At 33.2% G+C, this 19,270-nt stretch overlaps 1 protein-coding gene across 2 annotated transcripts in view; it reads right to left on the bottom strand.

Annotated features, from left to right (window-relative positions):
* Window positions 1-19,270, bottom strand: part of LOC148627220 (E3 ubiquitin-protein ligase rnf213-alpha-like) — a 140,985-nt gene that overhangs the window by 3,204 nt on the left and 118,511 nt on the right. For both annotated transcript variants that reach the window (XM_088569816.1, XM_088569825.1), the window contains 14 exons: window positions 18,849-18,883; window positions 15,395-15,492; window positions 14,376-14,535; window positions 12,872-13,061; window positions 12,406-12,506; window positions 11,458-11,515; window positions 7,535-7,719; window positions 6,632-6,773; window positions 5,170-5,253; window positions 4,027-4,219; window positions 3,468-3,687; window positions 1,898-1,972; window positions 853-1,053; window positions 402-491 (listed from right to left, as the gene is read on the bottom strand). In XM_088569816.1, coding sequence (XP_088425942.1) covers window positions 402-491; window positions 853-1,053; window positions 1,898-1,972; window positions 3,468-3,687; window positions 4,027-4,219; window positions 5,170-5,253; window positions 6,632-6,773; window positions 7,535-7,719; window positions 11,458-11,515; window positions 12,406-12,506; window positions 12,872-13,061; window positions 14,376-14,535; window positions 15,395-15,492; window positions 18,849-18,883 — 1,832 coding nt within the window. The remainder of the gene's footprint in view (window positions 1-401; window positions 492-852; window positions 1,054-1,897; window positions 1,973-3,467; window positions 3,688-4,026; window positions 4,220-5,169; window positions 5,254-6,631; window positions 6,774-7,534; window positions 7,720-11,457; window positions 11,516-12,405; window positions 12,507-12,871; window positions 13,062-14,375; window positions 14,536-15,394; window positions 15,493-18,848; window positions 18,884-19,270) is intronic.

Raw genomic sequence — 19,270 nt, 5'->3', positions numbered from 1 at the left:
CTCCACATAAGACAGTGTCAATGGGGGAGAATCTCCCACATGAACTAAGTGTGCTAATAAGTCAAAAATGTTTTTCTTTTCATTTCTATTTTTGTCAGATAAAGGTTTCTGTAAAAGCATTGTTTACTACAGTACATTTAACAGAAGCTGTTGTTTTCAAAAGATAAAACTATATCCAATGGAGGATGTTTTAAATGGAATACCATATCTGTTGTTGTGGTGCTTGTAACTCTAAATATTTCATTCAAGTCTATCACTATTTCAGTGTACAACTAAAGATGAACAAACAGGCAAGCTTATCATAAAAATTAAAAGACCATGTGTTATTGCTTACTTTTAGACCAACCCCTTAATACCTGTAGTAATTAAATGATGATTAAAACCTGTACTTAAAGAGTTACCTGATTATTGTTTAACTGTTGTTTCTCTATTTCCATTGTTAATGTAACCCACCATGACATAGTATTACCACAGGTTATCCCTTGTTGAGCCTACAATATATTACACAAGAATGCATTGTGTTGCTATATATTTGTAGAATTGGCGTTAAACAATTTTAACTTTAACGTAAGATAAAATTGGTTAAATCACAATCTCATATGCATGCAGTAAAAATATGTAAAGGGCAAATGGAGTTAAATAAAAAATCACACACCAGAAAAACATTTGAACAAGTGCATGTACATTTCCCGAAATGTGCATCCATTCATGAAAAATCCTTTGAATGAAGTTATTGTTACAAAAATCATGATATACATACATATGAATGAAATTTCAATGTATACCCAATGTGTCTGCCACACAAACCAAAAATCTATTGTACACTGTGTGGGTTGATTTCCTCAGTCTTACCTTTCTACAGTTAGGAAAGGGATGGTCTATTTTCAGTGTCTTTGTCATGAAGTCATATAATGAGTAGTTTGAATCCACTCCAACTGATTTTAAAAAGCTGATGGCTACGTCTAACTTTAGTACACTTTCACAGATTTCAGTGAACTCTGTTTTCTCTAAATCATTGGTTATCTGCTCATAAATTCTTGGTTCTATTCTTTCCTATAAGAAATAAATACATGCACACAGACACTAATAAGACTTTAAAAGTATAATATACATATTTCTCCATAATAACGAAGTGTCAATATATATTCATCCTTGTTTCTAACTAGAGGAAAATAATAATTAAATAAAAAAGTCCATGGCTACTGTTACTAATTCGAAGAATCAGGTAATAATGCATCATTTAAGGACCATAACATTCAGCTTTTCTTCATAATACATTTGTACATGTACACAGTGTACTAAAAATTTATCGTAAATTATATTTGTACCATTTAAAACAGCTTGTTTTTTTTATCTTTTTTTACATCACAGCTAATTATTAGGGAAGCACTTATTTATAAAAAAAAATTCTAATATCTGGATGGAATGTCATATGCACAAAAATTTTTTAGTGAAAAAAAAAAACTTCCATAAAATTACATCCACTAAAATTTGTGGTGTAAATTGATCAATTACATATTGTGTCTAACCAGCATACAAAATTTCATCAAAATGTTTATAGCAAGTGTCAGCCAAGTCGTGTCTACAGTTGCACAGACCAAGCAAGGTTAGACCCAGACAATTCAAAGTCTCTCTTTTATAGAGACAGATTTTTTTTGCAGTTCAAAATACTTACTGTGGTAATAATGAGACATAACTTTTGCTGTACATCTAGCTGGATACATCCAACAGAAACATACAACCAAAGCTGATATTTTTACTTAGAACTTGTGTCTTACCATCAGAATTCAAAACATTATCAGAAATAAATTTTGTCTTCAAATATTTTTACAAGAATGTCTGTTAAAAAAATAAATCTTAAATAAATTCTATGAGAGATAAAACCATGGTAAATTACCTGTTTGACTCTTTGACACAAGTCGTCAAATGCAAGAGCAGCACTGAATTCAGTTCTGTACTTAAACAGAATAATCTACAACACAAAGTAGTAATTACTGAGAAACTGTCTAAACAAAAACCTGAATAAACCAGAAAATAGACATCTGAAGTCCCCTGAACAGACCATTCTGAACCTGTGTTAACTGAACACCACCCTGAACTGAAAAAAAAACTTTGATCCAAAAAAATTTGAATTCAACAGGCTACATTGTATTATATTAATGCAGCAAATACAACATTTTTGATGATTCACATTTTATTTTACATGTCAAATATTAAAACATATTTTATACTTTCATTATGCCAATACATAGTACAATATTTTAAAAAATGAAGTGATCTGGTCAATTTCTTGTAATTTCCAAAGATGTAGTCTATACAATGGCTATTTCAACCATTACTCCCATACCTTTTAAAACTATAAAAACATAACTTTGCAACACTAAACTCTTCTACAAAACAATTATACCTGTGCAATAATTCTGATTATTTAGGCTTCTTTTACCAATTACTTTCTCAACTTCTTTCGCACTATCTCTGACCCTTAATTTCATATTAGTTCAAAAAATTATAAAGCTTAGCATCATTAAATAATAAACATAAGATATTCCAAATTTCATATAATTATAGAATGTGGAAGTGTTTCCCCTTTACCATGAAACATCAATTAGAAATATTGTGAGCAAGCTCACATACCAAATACTTCCTACTTTAAATAAAATCATGAAAAACCATAAAGTTGGATATTTTCTCTTTGCAGTCTTAATGATGCCAACAATCTTATAAAATCATTTCCGCAATTTTGGAGGAATTGTCCTTACAAGGTTTCAACACTAGATTGAATTATCTCCCTTTGGTAGCAAAGAACCATGCTCTAATTCCTGGATACATGATACCATTTTGTAACCTCTCATCAAAATACATTATGGGGCTTAGCAGAAATTATGCCTACAAAGTTCAAACATGTAAACCCGTTGGGTTGTATCCCTCTGTACTCAAAAGAAAATAATCACTATGCAATTCTACATATACCAAACCCTTTTCATAAAATTTATTCAAAATCCATTTATTAGTTTAGGAGGAATCAAGCGTTTGAGGTTTGATCATGTAAAACCCCAAAAAAGGGATGATCTTTCTTTATGTTCCTTTTCAGGAATTAGACAATAAGTACTGTAAAAGTATTAACTTTTGCGGTGTACTGATATTCACTATTTGCAGGGGAGAGAAAAGTGTGAAAAATACTACCTGCAAAATTGATTTTTAATACTATAGAATGCTTATAATTTTTTGAAACTGTGAAAAATATATGCCCTTGATTATGTTCACTTGACAAAATCCACAAAAAATATTATGTTTACAGTATATTCCTTCATGCATATCTACACGCGATGCCTCATGTTCTAAAAAGTTTCATCAGAATCCATTGAGCAGTTTAGGAGTTGTACTTACAAGATATGTGGGGAGGCAGAGAAAGGGTTATTTCTATGTACCACCCAAACTTGGTTTGCATGTGGTATAATAATACCCACCTTCTCTATTTCAGTAATTACAGACTTTGAGAACAGGAACCTGTCAATTACTTGGCGCTCTATATTTCTGAAGTCATATTCCACTTTAGTACCCTGTCCAACTTCAAACGAGTAATTGCAATTGGCCAGTACAATTGGTAACAAATCTTTATCTGGGTGATAGCTAATTAAATGTGCTGCTGATAGATCATACAGGCCAACCTTTGACATCTCATTCAAGCTGAAAACAGATGGATAAAATATTGCAAAAACTGAAACAAACTATACAGCATTAGTTTCTTATGAAAATTTATTACATAGTGCTTTATATCTTTCTAATAAAATGGGTAGTAGTGTATTTCTAGGACTTGGCAAGTCTGGCAATGGAGAGACATACAAGCAAAAGGGCTTATTCATTAAAATCTCTCAAATCATTGTGATTTTGATCAGCAATTTACAGTTAAGAGTTGATGTTCCAAAGAATCAATGTTACAAGAAAAGTCTGTTACCCATGTATTCATCACTATATATGTACCAGCTTTACCAACACATGATTTGTCTCTTTACAACTATTTTATACCTTCTTCCTGTAACTTGACAATATTTCCCCAAAAAGGTATTCTGTCTTTCAAGAAGGAACCTCAGTAACATGTAAGAACAAAGACCTTCCTCTCTTAGTGTTGGAAGTAAAAATGATAATGGTGTTCTGTCACTTATTCTCTGTCTACAGTACTGCTTTTTTAACACGAAGGTATTTCCACCAACAAAACAAGCTACAATTCATGAAATGTACTAAGATTGTTTAAAATAGAACGTTACATGATAAATGATAGAATTAAGAGTATACCAAGAGTCAAATTTAACCAATTAAATAATTTGTTTTACATAACAAAATAAGCTCAGTGTTGAATAATGTGGTAAGGAATTTTCTGGGCTACACACATAATGTTTGCATTGATCTTTCCTACATGTAATCAAAATGCTGGTTTTGTGATCAACAACATGTTTGCCTAACCATTCGACAAACGTGATGACATCTCATTCTGTATTGTCAACTTACTTTTCATCTGTGTCAAAATCAATCCAGCACTTGCATATAAAGTTTTCATATAAAAAATCAAACATTGTGCAAGAGCTTGCAGTAATATGAAGACTTTTTGTACTGTGCTCGGCTTCTTACAATTAGGCTTCAGGAAAGGGTTATCTCGCTACAAGATTAAAGTCATCACTACAGAAGGTTTATGCTTGTGGATCATAACAGTGTCTCCATCTTCACCATGAGAACCATTTTATGCACCATGTCATACTGTGAAAGTTCTTAAATTCGTGGATACCAATTTTCGTGGATTAAGAAATTAAAAAAGTGGGTATTTCTAGAAAAGCAGAGGATGCTTACCCTACTAGTGCACCTGGTCCATGCTCCCTGTTTTTAGTGGAGTCAGAGTTGCTCATTTGCTTTTGTTGCTTTGTATGTATGGTTTTGGTTGCTTTGTGTTTGTTGTGTGTGTGTCTGTTTTCCGTGTCTGGTCTTTGTCCCTGGATTGTATACTTTTGATTTCTGCTCAGATGTCGGTTCAATTGATTACTCTTTAAGGTAATGTAAAACTTGACTGTCAGTCTTACTTTTTGCCACCATGGACAAAATCTGGTCCAAACATTAAACTGAATGTTTAGTATGTGATTTGCAGAAAATATATTAATGAATGTATAACTATGTACATACTGTAAGATTCCAATGAATTCCTAGCTAATTCCCAGGCTTCTGTAAAATCCTCAAATAAACTCAGAAATTCTTCTGAATTCCTCTCTAGAAATACAAGAAATAATGCTTTAATACACTTTCATCAGTCTCCTACACTGATTATGGCTGCTTCTAGCTCATTAAAGATTTCATCACACACTGAATATTGTAGACAATAAACAAAAATTCAAACCCCTGAAAAAAACGAAAAAAAGAAAACAGCCCACCCACCCCCCCAAAAAAAAATCACTAATATTGCAATATTACACCTAGATTGAGAGAGAAGCAATTGCTTCCTAGATTATGGGTATAGAAGCCAATTAAATTCATATTTCTTTTCTGTTAATGTAATCTTGGAATCAAAAAGTTACTTTAACATAGAATCACAGTTTTAGTGTAACTGCAACCTGGAGCTCTATCCTCAGGATCCATGCACTCATATTGGAAGAATAAAGGTGTAAATACATGCATTACAGTAACACCTGCACTAGCGACCCCCTCCCTAACATGACCTCTTGCCTATAGCGACCTTTATATCCCTCCAAAGAAATTTCCCATGCATTTTACCTCTATACAGTGACAATGTATAACGTGACTAAAACCATCGAAAACCAATCCCCTCATGCTTTAAAGACAAAGTACTTAATCAATTCATTATAAAACGTAATAGAAAAAAAGAAAGGATTATGAGAAAATGTAACAAATACAACAGCACATCAAAAATGAAAAATATGTAATGGCACAATCCATGTTTTCAATACTCCACACTAGTAAATATATATTTTGTTTTGAAAATCTCGATCTTGTATACCCCCGTGCAGGTCTGGGTATTAAAAGAATAGGCCTGCGGCAGCGCTAAGCTTGTCGAAAAAGGCGACTAAATAGTGCTCAGAATCCTAGCCGGGGGCTAGGGCGCTCTGCCCACAGAGCAACTGGGATGTGTGCCCCAGGTGGTGGAATGGGGTACCCCTGGCGTGTTACATGCTGGAGTTGTCAGGCTATAATACGGAAAACCTGACCGCAAACCATAGTGGTGCACTGTGTTGGGAAAGATGCCACGTTCCTCGCACGTTAAAGAACCCTACTGTGGTATTCTCCCGGAGTAGGAACCATAGGGCTCTGCCACAGGAGGCTAAATTTCCCACCCTACCCACCTCTCCCTATTTCCAGTGGCAATCTAAATTTGTCGACCCTATTGTCCTTATGTCCCATCCCTTTTTCATTTCATCATCATTTCATATTCATTTTATCGTCAATTTCATGTTCATCGTCTGAATATAGCTGAAATATTGCTGCTCGGACGTTAAACCCCAACAAACAAACAAACGATCTTGTATAAGATCCCCTGCCTATAGTGACCTTTTTATCAATGGCCAAGAAAAGTCACTACAGACAGGTTTAAGTGTACTGAAAATAATCATCAAAATCATAATCTAAATCAAACCTTGTACAATTAGTTCTTCCACTCTACCAACTGTAAGGTCAACAGCTTCAGTTTTATCTACCTTCCTGTTGTACTTCTGTATCAATATTCTCTGAAGTCTGATGATGCTTGGTATAAACTTGATGGCTCTTAGAACTGGCTCCTTAAATGATAAACTAAAGTGTGTATTACATGTTGCATAGGCTCTTTAGTTCTTCAGTAATTTCTTACAAAATCTTTAGAGATTAGGATTTAACCAAAGTCACTGCTCTATGTTAATTTTACACAAAACTGACCAGGACAACATATGACAAAACAATAAGTACCTACATATGCACTCTTTATAAAAGTCAAGTCCCTTTTCAAGAAAATAACACCCACTTAACAGGTTTCCTGCAATATAATCAAGGAAAACTGACAAGCTATAAAGTATTTAGTATTCAATATCTACAGTGAGGACACTCCAATAACCATTCAGTAGTTGGCTCATACTGCACACTTTGCGAAAATGGTCAAATACTGTACAAGAAATAATTTGATATATTTAGATAGAGTTCATCAGTTGTCTCCCCTTGTCTTTTGAGAAAATTAATCCTAAGCTAGTTTAGTAGCTTTTAACCATTCGCTTGAAAATAAAATTAACCCCTTGATTGATATCTGAAAATCAATTGCCCTCAAGCTTTCATTGCCATTAACCATTCAAGTTAGAAGGAAATTCTCTAAAAAATGAAGGCCCTATTCAGCTGACATCATGCTATGACATAATAACAGATGCATGGACATGTAAAAAAAAGCCTGCACTCATTGCATAGAATATAACCAAAACAACAATAAAAAAATACTTCTTCCATGTATAATTCTACATCAAAGACATTATTGTTTCCTTTTTTTTCAGACAAAAATATTAAGGGATATTGTTCTAACCTCTTCAAGAAAGACTTCAAGCACTGAACAGTTCTGTTGACTTGTATTTAACATTTGAGTTAAATGGTCAACAGAAATATGAGATCTGTAGCGCCATACAACTGGAATGTTTTGAAGGTCCCCTATATCTGTTTGATCTGTCTCATCATTGGTCTCATAAATCAGCTGCATCAATGGATCTTGACCTTAAAATATAATGATAATTTGCTAATACAAGGAATTCTAACCTCATTTAAGTTCACTTCATCAAAATCGAAAGTTTAAAATTGAAATTGAAATCATGCTAACAATTAACAGCACTTTAATAGGTTTTTGCTTTGGCAAACTAATACATTACACAAATTTATTAGGTGGACTTTGATACATTCATTAACAAAACTGCTTACAAGATAACTCCTTAACTGAGTGCCCCACTTCTCTTTACTTTTAGTTTTACATGAGAAGTCAGCTAAAAAAATTCTGTCAAACAGGAAATTGGAGTCCAACAAAACTAAAAACAAGGGATGATGTACTCATCATGTCAATACAGTGTACCCAATTTGAAGTAATTTTTTTCCCCAATGTAACAGTTATGAACTAGAGGCTCCCAAGAGCCTGAATTGCTCACCTTGTTAAAGTTTGCCTTTCAAGAGCAATAAATTTAACAAGTTGTCCAACAATTTTGACTCAACAAGACTTTAATAGGATTATCTTGAGGATCATTTCAGCGATTGAAAGTTTCTTTCTGTCTATTATAGTTTCCAAGATATAGGTTGAAAACTGTGAAAAAAGGCATTTTTCATCTTTCAAGGGCAATAACTCTTACAAGGAGTCGCCTGACAACTTTGCGTCCTGAAGACTTTTGAAGGCCTTATAATAAGGGTCATTTCAGCAATTGAAATAATTGTGCTAAACCTATTTCTGCACTTGAAATAATTATGTCAAACCTAATGGTTTTGGAGATATATGCAAAAAACACAAAGTCTGACCCCTATGTCCTATTTTTAGTGATGGTGGCATTGCTTTTCAACGGATCAAATATCCCCACATCAGTTCTATGTAGGATACCCCAAGGAACATTCAGTTTGATTCCAATTGGTCAAGTGGTGTCAGAGGAGAAGATTTTTGACAGAAATAACATTCAAAATAGCAAGAAATTGTCGAAAAAGGGCAATAAATATAATATGGCTTAACATGTTAAAATGAAAATTTGACCAAAGATAGATCTCATCATGTGGAACACTTTTACCTCAACTCAGAATTTTGCTAAATCTAATGGTTTTGGAGATATATGTGAAAAACTACTGTCTGACCCCTATGTTCTATTTTCAGTAAGGACGGCCATGTTTTCCAACAGTTCAAAAATCACCACATCATTTCTATGCAGGATACCCCAAGCAACATTCATACCAAGTTTGGTTCCAATTGGTCAGGTGGTGTCAGAGGTGAAGATTTTTGACAATAATATTCAAAATAGCAATGAAACTTCGAAAAAAGGCAATAACTCCAACATGGCTAAGGTCTCACTAACCACTTCTAACGTTTCCATTACTTTACATGTTAAATAAGTAATTTTCAAAGTTTCACTGTGAATTCCCAGGACAAATGACATCTTAAAGTTGCATACCATTGCAAAGCTTGGAAAATAAGGCTTCCAAAATCATTATGCTAATGGTAAGATGATTGTAGAAATTCTTCACAAAATTTACTTGAATAAATAATACTGAAAATCCACATTTTTACCTATTCTGCTAACTGACAGCATGGAGGCAAATTACTCACATATGTAAACAATATTCATACACTTTTGTAGTTAATTACATATATGATTTTAAAGTACACATTCTCAGCTTTATTTTGACTACTTTTAATCATAATACACACAAATAATGCACTTACAATGCATATGTCTAGGTTCAGTGTGTTTTTGGTACTACGTAGGGAGGTGGCCATTTGACCCGGATGTGGTTAGTGAGACCTAAACAGATTAAAATGAAAATTTGACCACAGATAGATCTCATCATGCTGAACACTTTCACACATGTCAGAATTTGGCTAAACCTAATGGTTTTGGAGATACAGTAGATTCCGCTTAATTGCATAGTCTATTTGCCAGTAAAAATTATGCAAATAACCGGGCTATTCTTATAACCGAAATTACGATTTTACCGGAAGTGTGAGTTCAGGTAAGACGACGATACTGTGGATCAACCAGGGATATCACTGTTCAACATTTCTGATCTGGTATTTAATTGTTATAGACCTTCACATTGTATTGTTCTTTTATCAATAAATAATAATATATATTGTGTTTATCTTGTTTGTTGACCTTCTTTACGTCGTGTGTAGTTATAAGTAAAACCATGTGTTTCTCATATATAAATAGTCAAGTAATTTCCTGACCTTTCTATGAAAGAAAATCCCATATTTCATATTTCAGACAGGATTCAGTATAATATTCATCAATGTTTGCAGTTTCTGGGCTTTTGAAATGGTCTGTGCGTTTTTATTCCTCTGTTCAATCACCATTGTACACTGATAGTTGTGTATTATACGTGTCATTGACCTCAATATATTCCTATGAAGTGTGGATAGCACCTTAGGGTAGTTGAATTTCATTAGACATTGTACTGAATGAATGAGGACTTTTAATTTTCAGTTGATATTTATGCCTAGTAACCCAAGCTCACTAAAAACTGTTCAGCTCATTAAAGGAAATTAAATTTACATTGATAATCATTTGTAGTCGGAAGAATTTAAATAGGGACAAAAAATATCCCAAGCCGAACCCCAAGCCGCATCATAAGGTGATGTTTGGCATGTCGTCAGAAGTCATTGTTGACCTAGGTGCTTGTTTATTTTAATGCAATTAGAAATCATTTAAATTGTCTTTTATGTCCATTATGTTTTTAATCCATTATTAACACCTCCTGATTGATGATAACCTAGTTTTTACAACAATAAATATGATTGACATATTTATGACCCGAAGGCTTAAAATAGAATTTGGGAAACCCTGTCTTTACCTCGATGAGGCAAAATTCTCTATGCAATAAACCGAAATGCACCTGCAAGGCCTATGCAAATAAGCGATTTTTTCCCTAATAGAATAATAGGAAATGGTTTTATGCAGGAGAAAATTATGCTAATAACCGAAATATGCAATAAAGCGATATGCGATTAAGTGGAGTCGACTGTATATGCAAAAAACTACTGTCTGACCCCTATGTTCTATTTTTAGTAAGGACGGCCATGTTTTTCAACGGATCATAAATCCCAACATCAGTTCTACGAAGGATACCCCAAGGAACATTCATACCAAGTTTGGTTCCAACTGGTCTGGTAGTGTCAGAGGAGAAGATTTTTGACAGAAATAACATTCAAAATAGCAAAAAATCGCTGAAAAAGGGCAATAACTCCAACATGGCTTAACAAATTTAAATGAAATTTGACCACAGATAGATCTCATCATGCTGAACACTTTCACACATGTCAGAATTTGGCTAAACCTAATGGTTTTGGAGATATATGCGAAAAACTACTGTCTGACCCCTATGTTCTATTTTTAGTAAGGACGGCCATGTTTTTCAACGGATCATAAATCCCCACATCAGTTCTATGCAGGATACCCAAAGAAACATTCATACCAAGTTTGGTTCCAATTGCTCAAGTGGTGTCAGAGGAGAAGAGTTTTGAAAAATTGTTAACAACGACGGACGCCAAATGATAGCATAGGCCAAGTGAGCTAAAAATGAAACCAAAATAGTTATTGAATGAACAAATTTTACAATATGAGGAGTAAATTACTTAATCTGAAAATTCAAGCAAAGATTTTTTGTAAACAGGAAGTTGATATGTATCCAAAATGTCATACATACATTGTGCAACCCATCAAAGCTATAAACCACATTCGAACTAAACTAACATATTACATTCTTACTTACCTAGACGCTTGTCATTAAGAATCTCCTCATTACACACTTTCAACTGCTTGTCAAGTTTCTGGAAAAAAATATCATCCATATATTTTGTGGCAATGTTTATATTAAACAATTCAATACTTAAAAATGTGGGCAAAATGTATGTAATGCTAAATAAAATTCCTATATCTAACTACTTTCCAGTGCATATAAGGATCCTTTCATTGTACAGTATGTTCCTGTTTAAAAAAGTACAATTTAATTTTTTAATTTTTTATCATTACAACAGAGTTTCTATAAAATGATGTCCAAGCCAAACCATCATTAGAATATGTAAAGGTAGGAACAAATCAGATAATGGGAAGCACTCTGACAATCAATTACACTCAATTCCTATAGTTCATAGCCCTTTGATCCTCATCAAGTTTGTGATAATTTAATCAGCAAAGTTTCATAGTGGAGGAAATTGGATGTATCTCTACCTTAAGTACTGGATGGATATATCTCTACCTTAAGTACTGAATGGATGTGTTATACCTTAAGTACTGGATGGATGTATTTTACGCTAATTACTGGATGTGTGTTGTACCGTAAGTACTGAATGGATGTGTTATACCTTAAGTAATGGAAGGATGTGTTATGCATTAAGTACTGGATGGATGTGTTATATCTTAAGTACTGGATGGATGTGTTATATCTTAAGTACTGGATGGATGTATTTTACGCTAATTACTGGATGTGTGTTGTACCGTAAGTACTGGATGGATGTGTTATACCTTAAGTAATGGAAGGATGTGTTATACCTTAAGTACTGGATGGATGTGTTATATCTTAAGTACTGGATGGATGTGTTATATCTTAAGTACTGGATGGATGTGTTATACCTTAAGTACTGGAAGGATGTGTCTCTATCTCTACCTTAAGTACTGGATGGATGTGTTATACCTTAAGTACTGGATGGATGTGTTATACCTTAAGTACTGGATGGATGTATCTCTTAGCAAATTGTTGTTCCCATTGCAGTCTAGCATTTTTGTTAGAAAGTTCACACATCTCAACTGGAACTGTTTCTCCTGAAAATAAAAAAAAAAAAACTACACAAATATATATATCTACCATATTGAATAATGACATTACATGAACTGATCCCTACAACTAGGAGCTCATAGACAAGCAAAAGGAGCTCTCTGGACTGACTTTTTATTGTTAAGATTGTTGTAAGAAATTATTAAAAGTTGCATAGAAATGATATTTTGTGACTTCAATTTGACATGTAAATGTAATAACAACTCGGAGAGATTTTTTTGTCTGCATTAAGTTATCTATTTAACACAAAAATGCTTTGAAGTCTTTACAGTGGGTAGCTAAAATGTTTACTAAGTAACAGGACTGGAATATAGTATAAACTCCTTTCTGTGAAAGAAATTCATGTTAATACCTATTATGTTCATAGAGTGTTTTTCCATTATTCTTGCAAGAATAAAATGTATCAACACAAACACATCATCTTTACTCTTGCCAAGGATTTTTTGTAGAGATTCAATGCCAAGAAAGATGTGATCCAATAAGAAATCTGGAACATCTGTTACTGTCATGTCTTCAGTCAATTTAATTGCACTAATAATGATCTAAAAATTGAAACATCTTCATTATAGAACAATTGTTTGAAATTTCTTACAAATCATATATTTTAGAAAAAAATTTCAAAATACCTTTAAATTTTCTCATATTCATTGAAAACATTCTTTGGGCAGGGTTGTGTTGCTACAAGATTGAAGTCATCACTACAGAAGTTTTATGGTCGTCATCATGAACTCGTGGATCATTATGGTGTATCCATCTGCACCATGAAAGCTGATTTATTCAGCGGGTCATAGTTTTCCTTTCCTCATTTGTCTAACCCGGACTTGACTTTTTATGAGCAACTTGGTGGGTGTTTCTAGAAAAGCAGAGGACGCTTACCCTACCTGTGTACCTGGTCCATGCTCCCAGTTTTTAGTGGAGTCCGAGTTGCTCATTTGCTTTTGTTACTTTGTATGTATGATTTTAGTTACTGTATGTTCTTTGTTGTGTATGTCTGTTTTCCATGTTGGGTCTTTGTCCCTGGATTACATTCTTTTGATTACCACTATAACCTTGGTTCCCTTGATTACTCTTTCCTATAAACAAGACAAATATGCTACAACATAGCCACCTGTCCCATGCCACACCAAAAATTTGAAAACCCAGTAGAACTACAAAATGTTCATCACTAAGTCTCACTTCACTTTTCATAGCAGAAAATGATTCAAGTCTCATTTCACGTTCAGTTTGTAGAATCAAGATTGTGGTACAGTATGATAAAGTAGGTGCTATGCCTTACAATCCTACAAAATTTGAATTAAATTCATCCAGGGGTTTAAAAAAGGACTTGGTTCCACAAGATAAGTGTGACAGATGAAGACCATTACTAAGTCCTTGCATCACATGGCAGAGAGGCACATAATAACTGCAGACGAGTAAATTTACTTAATCATTACATGAATAAAACATAAGAAGTCAGTTATTTACTTGTAGTCCAAAAGTCCTTTTTCACATTTACAGAATGCAAGCCATTTTAGGAAGTTTTTCAAAGGGACATAACCCACCAACACCCTGACAAGCTGGTTTGTGGTCTCATTTGAGAGAGGGAAAACAGTAAACATTTTTTCTTGAAAACTATTTTCACTTTAGTAAGTAGCTAAATGGTTTGAAATAAGTCATTTAAAAGTATCAAAGTACTTACTGCAGCTCTAATAAACTAAATATTTGAATTTGAAGTATACTGCTGTCCACTGCTCCAATTTAACAGTAAACCAGACTGTCAGATTACAAAAATGTAGGAAGTTACTTCTCTTTGCTTAAAATCTTAGAAAAAAAAACAAAGTCAAATTTGTGAATATGAAAAAAGACTAATTAATTACCTCTGGTTTGATGTTAGCAGCTACCACCATAGACATGTGAGTCAATAGTCGCAGTATAGTAATTGATGCCCTGTCTAAGCTTCTGTCATGTCCATATCCACTCTGCTGGCTTAAGTTGGAAGCTCTTCCTAGACAGTGACCTGTTGCAGTTGTGTCATTGCTATAAATGCAAATGATTTTGTAATGTACAGATAGCAGTGATTTAAAGAAATGTTTCCTGTTCAATGATTTCAATAATTCACATATGAAATAAATTAAGTGATTTCACTCATGGACATTCTTCTGCAAAAATGTAACACCTGTTAGGTGATAAGAAAATTTTTCAATTTATATTGAAAATAGCAATAAATTATGGAGAAATCTATAATATAAATATGATAATCAATTGGTTTTGGTAATTATAACCAAAATATAATTAATTAACCAAAAACACTTGAGGATTTATTTTGTGCATGGAATTTTCTCAATAAATCTGGGTGCTTTTTGGCACTCCTGATTATATTTTGGTTATCCACTCTTTCCAATTTATTATCTTATTATTATTGTAAAGTATGTAGTACATTAAGGATGCTTTCCAGTTATAAAACTTGAATTATCTCCCTTTAAAAATTCTTATACAGCTTTTAATTGATAAGTACAATGTTTACAACACCTCCAGGAGCAATACTAATAGCAATAATATAAACCAATGTTGATGCAAATTTTCATTCTTTTAAAAAAGAAATTTTAACTAAAATTGAGGAAAATGCAGATAAAATCTAGTCATCTAATAATTAACTGTTTGAAGAAAACCTTTCACAGAACTGATAACTGTTTTCTCAATACAAGAAAAATCTATGAAATCTGAAACAATTTTCACAAATTTCCTGAGAAAAAGTAATACTGTCTTTTACTTTTTATATTTTTGGATGAGTTTCCAATTGCCTATTTTAAAAAAAACACCAATCCAATATTTGTTATATACTTACAGTAATTAATATTTATTTTCATAAGAATCATAAACTGTTGCATATAATTACCTTTCTACTTTAAAATTTCCTTGAGTGGCTTTGTGTGATGTACCACCTATATCTTTCCCACAAATGTTGCATTTCCCTACAAGATATGGTCGGCCACACTGAAACAGAAGACATTTTTGTTCTAAATCATAAATCACAAATGGTGACATCATTAATTTCTTTGCATTTGGCAAGGGGTATGTCCAAAAAGGTGGATGAAAGAGAATATTTTACCATTATGAACTGGTCAATTGCAATACAACCTTCCAAATGCTTAGGCCATTAGGGATAACTGATACTCAATTAGATGAAATTGTGATGATCACTGCACAAAATGGCATGCAAGGTATCCACCACTAATGAAAGCTTCAGTGGATACCCAAATACATTACAAGGTAAAATTCTGTACTGTGAAAGTACTTTAATTCCTGGATACCAATTTTTGTGGATTAGGGAAAAAACACAAGTTTGTGGTTTGAGGATTTCAGTATACCCATCCACGTAAACCTACTTTTCGTTGGGAACCAAATTTTGTGGTTTAGTCTACCCATGAAAGCCATGAAAATTGGTACCCAACGAACAGTAGTACTTCCACAGTAGCTTATTTTTTAATCATTACTTAGAATTGGTCCAAATGTTATAAAGCTTTGGAGTAATACTTAATGTTTGCAATAATTCATTAATAAAGACTGGTCTAGCTGGTCCAAGCTTTGATAAAGACTGGTCTTGCTGGTCCAAGCTTTGATAAAGACTGGTCTAGCTGGTCCAAGCTTTGATAAAGACTGGTCTAGCTGGTCCAAGCTTTAATAAAGACTGGTCTAGCTGGTCCAAGCTTTGATAAAGACTGGTCTAGCTGGTCCAAGCTTTGATAAAGACTGGTCTAGATGGTCCAAGCTTTAATAAAGACTGGTCTAGCTGGTCCAAGCTTTAATAATGACTGGTCTAGATGGTCCAAGCAGCAGCAAGAGGTAAAAAAAATGTTTGCTACCTTAAACAAATGATGATGAAATGAAAGGTATCTTAACTTAGATACACATCAAACGTACCAGACAGGCCACTTGTTCCCCTGTACAGACTTTTAAATGTTATTTGAAGAAAACAAAAAGAGTCCCAGGCCAGCATGATATGACAGAAATCAGAATGAAACAAGTGTGGACACAATATAGTTTTTGACACACTAAACATATAGTTCATGGACACCACAACTCATTTGGACACAAAGCTGCACAATATTTTGGAACTCAATTTAAATATAAAGGTTTGCTTCATGGAGCATTAATGGATCACTTTTCAACTCATTATCTCAAAAATTAGTAAATAACAGACTTAGTTTGTCAGGCATACTTCTTAAAGCCTCCTGTATTGAATTTTCATACGGAATCCAATGAAAAAAATTTCAAAATTGCACCAAAAATTAAAAAGTTCAATTTTTGGAACTTGGTCCCCTTTCCATCCCTAATAACTTGAAAACTGTAAAAAATATCTGAAATCTGAATGAAAAATGCAGACAGAGATTTTCATGAAGAATCTTATAAAAAACAAATCTTCATAATTGCACTGTAAATTAACAAGAGGCTCCCAGGAGCCTGAATCGCTCACCTGGTTGAATTTTGCCTTTCAAGGGCAATAACTCTTACAAGGAGTTGTCTGACAACTTTTATCCATGAAGACTTTTGTAGTCCTAATAATATGGATCATTTTGGCTATTAAAAGAATTTGGCTAAACCTAACGGTTTTGGAAATATATGCGAAAAGCTACCTATTTTTAGTAACGGTGGCCATATTTTCGACAGATCAAAAATCCCCACATCAGTTCTATGCAGGATACCCCACGGAACATTCATACCAAGTTGGATTCAAATTGGTTGAGTGGTGTCAGAGGATGATGACGGACGCCAAGTGATGGCAATAGCTCACATGGCCTTTGGCTGGGCTGGGATCTTTTTTGAAAAAAAAAAAATTGGGGGAAAAAAAAAATTTTTTTTTTTTACTCATTCATTGAAAAACAAGTACTATCTTTAAAAAACGATAGCCAATGCATATCCTCGCTTTGTTAATACCCAAATCTGGTTAAGATTTTATTTGGTGAACTGTGATCACTGTCCTATGTTTTGTATTTCAATAATATTAATGGCTAAGCAAATAATCCATTTCCAATTATCAATATATAAAGCTGATTGAAAATGTTTTTGACACCAATGCCCCCAACAGAGCCTTAAATTTCACGGTTGCAACCACATTTGTCCAATGAAATGCGAGAATGTAAGTTATATCGGTTAGGTTGCCATTTGTTAAGCATCATGAATGTCATGTGATGTCAAAGCAAACTCAATACCGACTGCGCAAAAAAAAAACAAAACATTTCCCCCATTACTTAACAAGGCAAATCTTCAAATACAAATACTGATTTTCCCCCAATCCTCTGGTGGATAGCCTTGGAAATCATTACATCTCTCTGGTTGATAAATCATGATATTAACCTCATCCAAATCATTAATTCCATTATGTTACACCCAAAAAAGGACTATCTAGATAAGATTGAGAACTCATGATGTAGCACTTCAATATATGGATTAGGATAAAACATCTGATTTCTTTTGTGCATTGTAAATAATCACTGTGGAAACACTTACAAATCCTTTTAAACTTTCTTTAACTCTGTAGAGTGTACATTACCAAACTTGTAAATAAACACATTAGGGATATTTATAAAAATAAGTGAAAAGATAATTGTGTCATGTCTCCTTTAATACACTCCTTGAAAAGTTTGTATCCCATTTCAGCATTTGTGCATCATTTATCCAGGGTTTGTTGAGTCTTTTGCATTCGTTTAAATGCACATTAAATGAATAATAGAAGCATTCACGAAAATGCAAAAACAGAAGTATTCATTTAAACCCATGATACCAGTGTTCGTTTCAACGCACAATACAAGTGTTTAATTGTTGAAATGCACAATGGAGGCAATGTCTTTTTTCTGTAAATTTACTATTTGCTTTCTTTCATCTGTTATTTTCATATTTTAACTATTATTAATTTGGTAATTTTTTTTTATCTTTCTTGATTAATTGTTACTTTTAATATTTGTCATTGTTTGTCTATTGTGTGTTTAAACGCCACTCATAGCATTCATTATCTTGCATTCAAACACACACTCAGAGAGTTTTGTTTACCATGCCTTTAAAAACACCCTAAGAGTTTTCATTCATTGTGCCATTAAATGCAGGCTAGTGTTTGGTGGGCATTTAGCTTGCATCCAGGTATGGTGGTGGAAAGAAATGCCTCAAATGCCTCAAGGAGTCCATACAACCACCCCCCCCCCCCCCCCCCCAAAAAAAAAAAAAAAAAAAAAAAAAAAAAAAAAAAAAATTATTATAATAAAAAATAAAAAAATGAAATAACAAGTTGGTCAAAATTGTATGTTAAATACTCTGATTGTTTTCCTTGTAAGGATACCATCTATAATAATACTTACATCACCAATAACATACAAATGGCCATCAGGACATGCTGATAAAAAAAAATTATAGTATAAGAAAAATACTATTTTACATTATAAAGCCATCACTCCAAACCATTTGAACACTTTTGACTTTTTGAGAAGCCAACAATAGAATGATAAATACAATAAACACACATGTACTTTATGGTTTACAGAATTGTGTTAAAGTTTTGAAAATTTTGCTTAAGTGGTTCATTGATAATTATCACAAAGCTAGAGGAGTGGAGGAATAATAGATGAATAGACAAACCTACTAAAGGACCACTCCAAAACATGTTTATGAGCTAATAAAGCTACTGCACCACACAGAAAAGTCTATAGCATAGTTTTGATAGTCAGTAATTGACTTTTAAACAAATACTGTACCATCAAGTTTTGAGTTTAAAACTCTTTAT

This window comes from Perna viridis, chromosome 1 (assembly GCF_037379345.1).
Source record: "Perna viridis isolate PV_CMFRI_1.1 ecotype Kerala chromosome 1, ASM3737934v1, whole genome shotgun sequence".
NCBI lineage: Eukaryota > Metazoa > Mollusca > Bivalvia > Mytilida > Mytilidae > Perna > Perna viridis.
The sequence above is the reverse complement of the archived record's forward strand: the minus strand, read 5'-3'. Positions and strand labels throughout refer to the sequence as shown.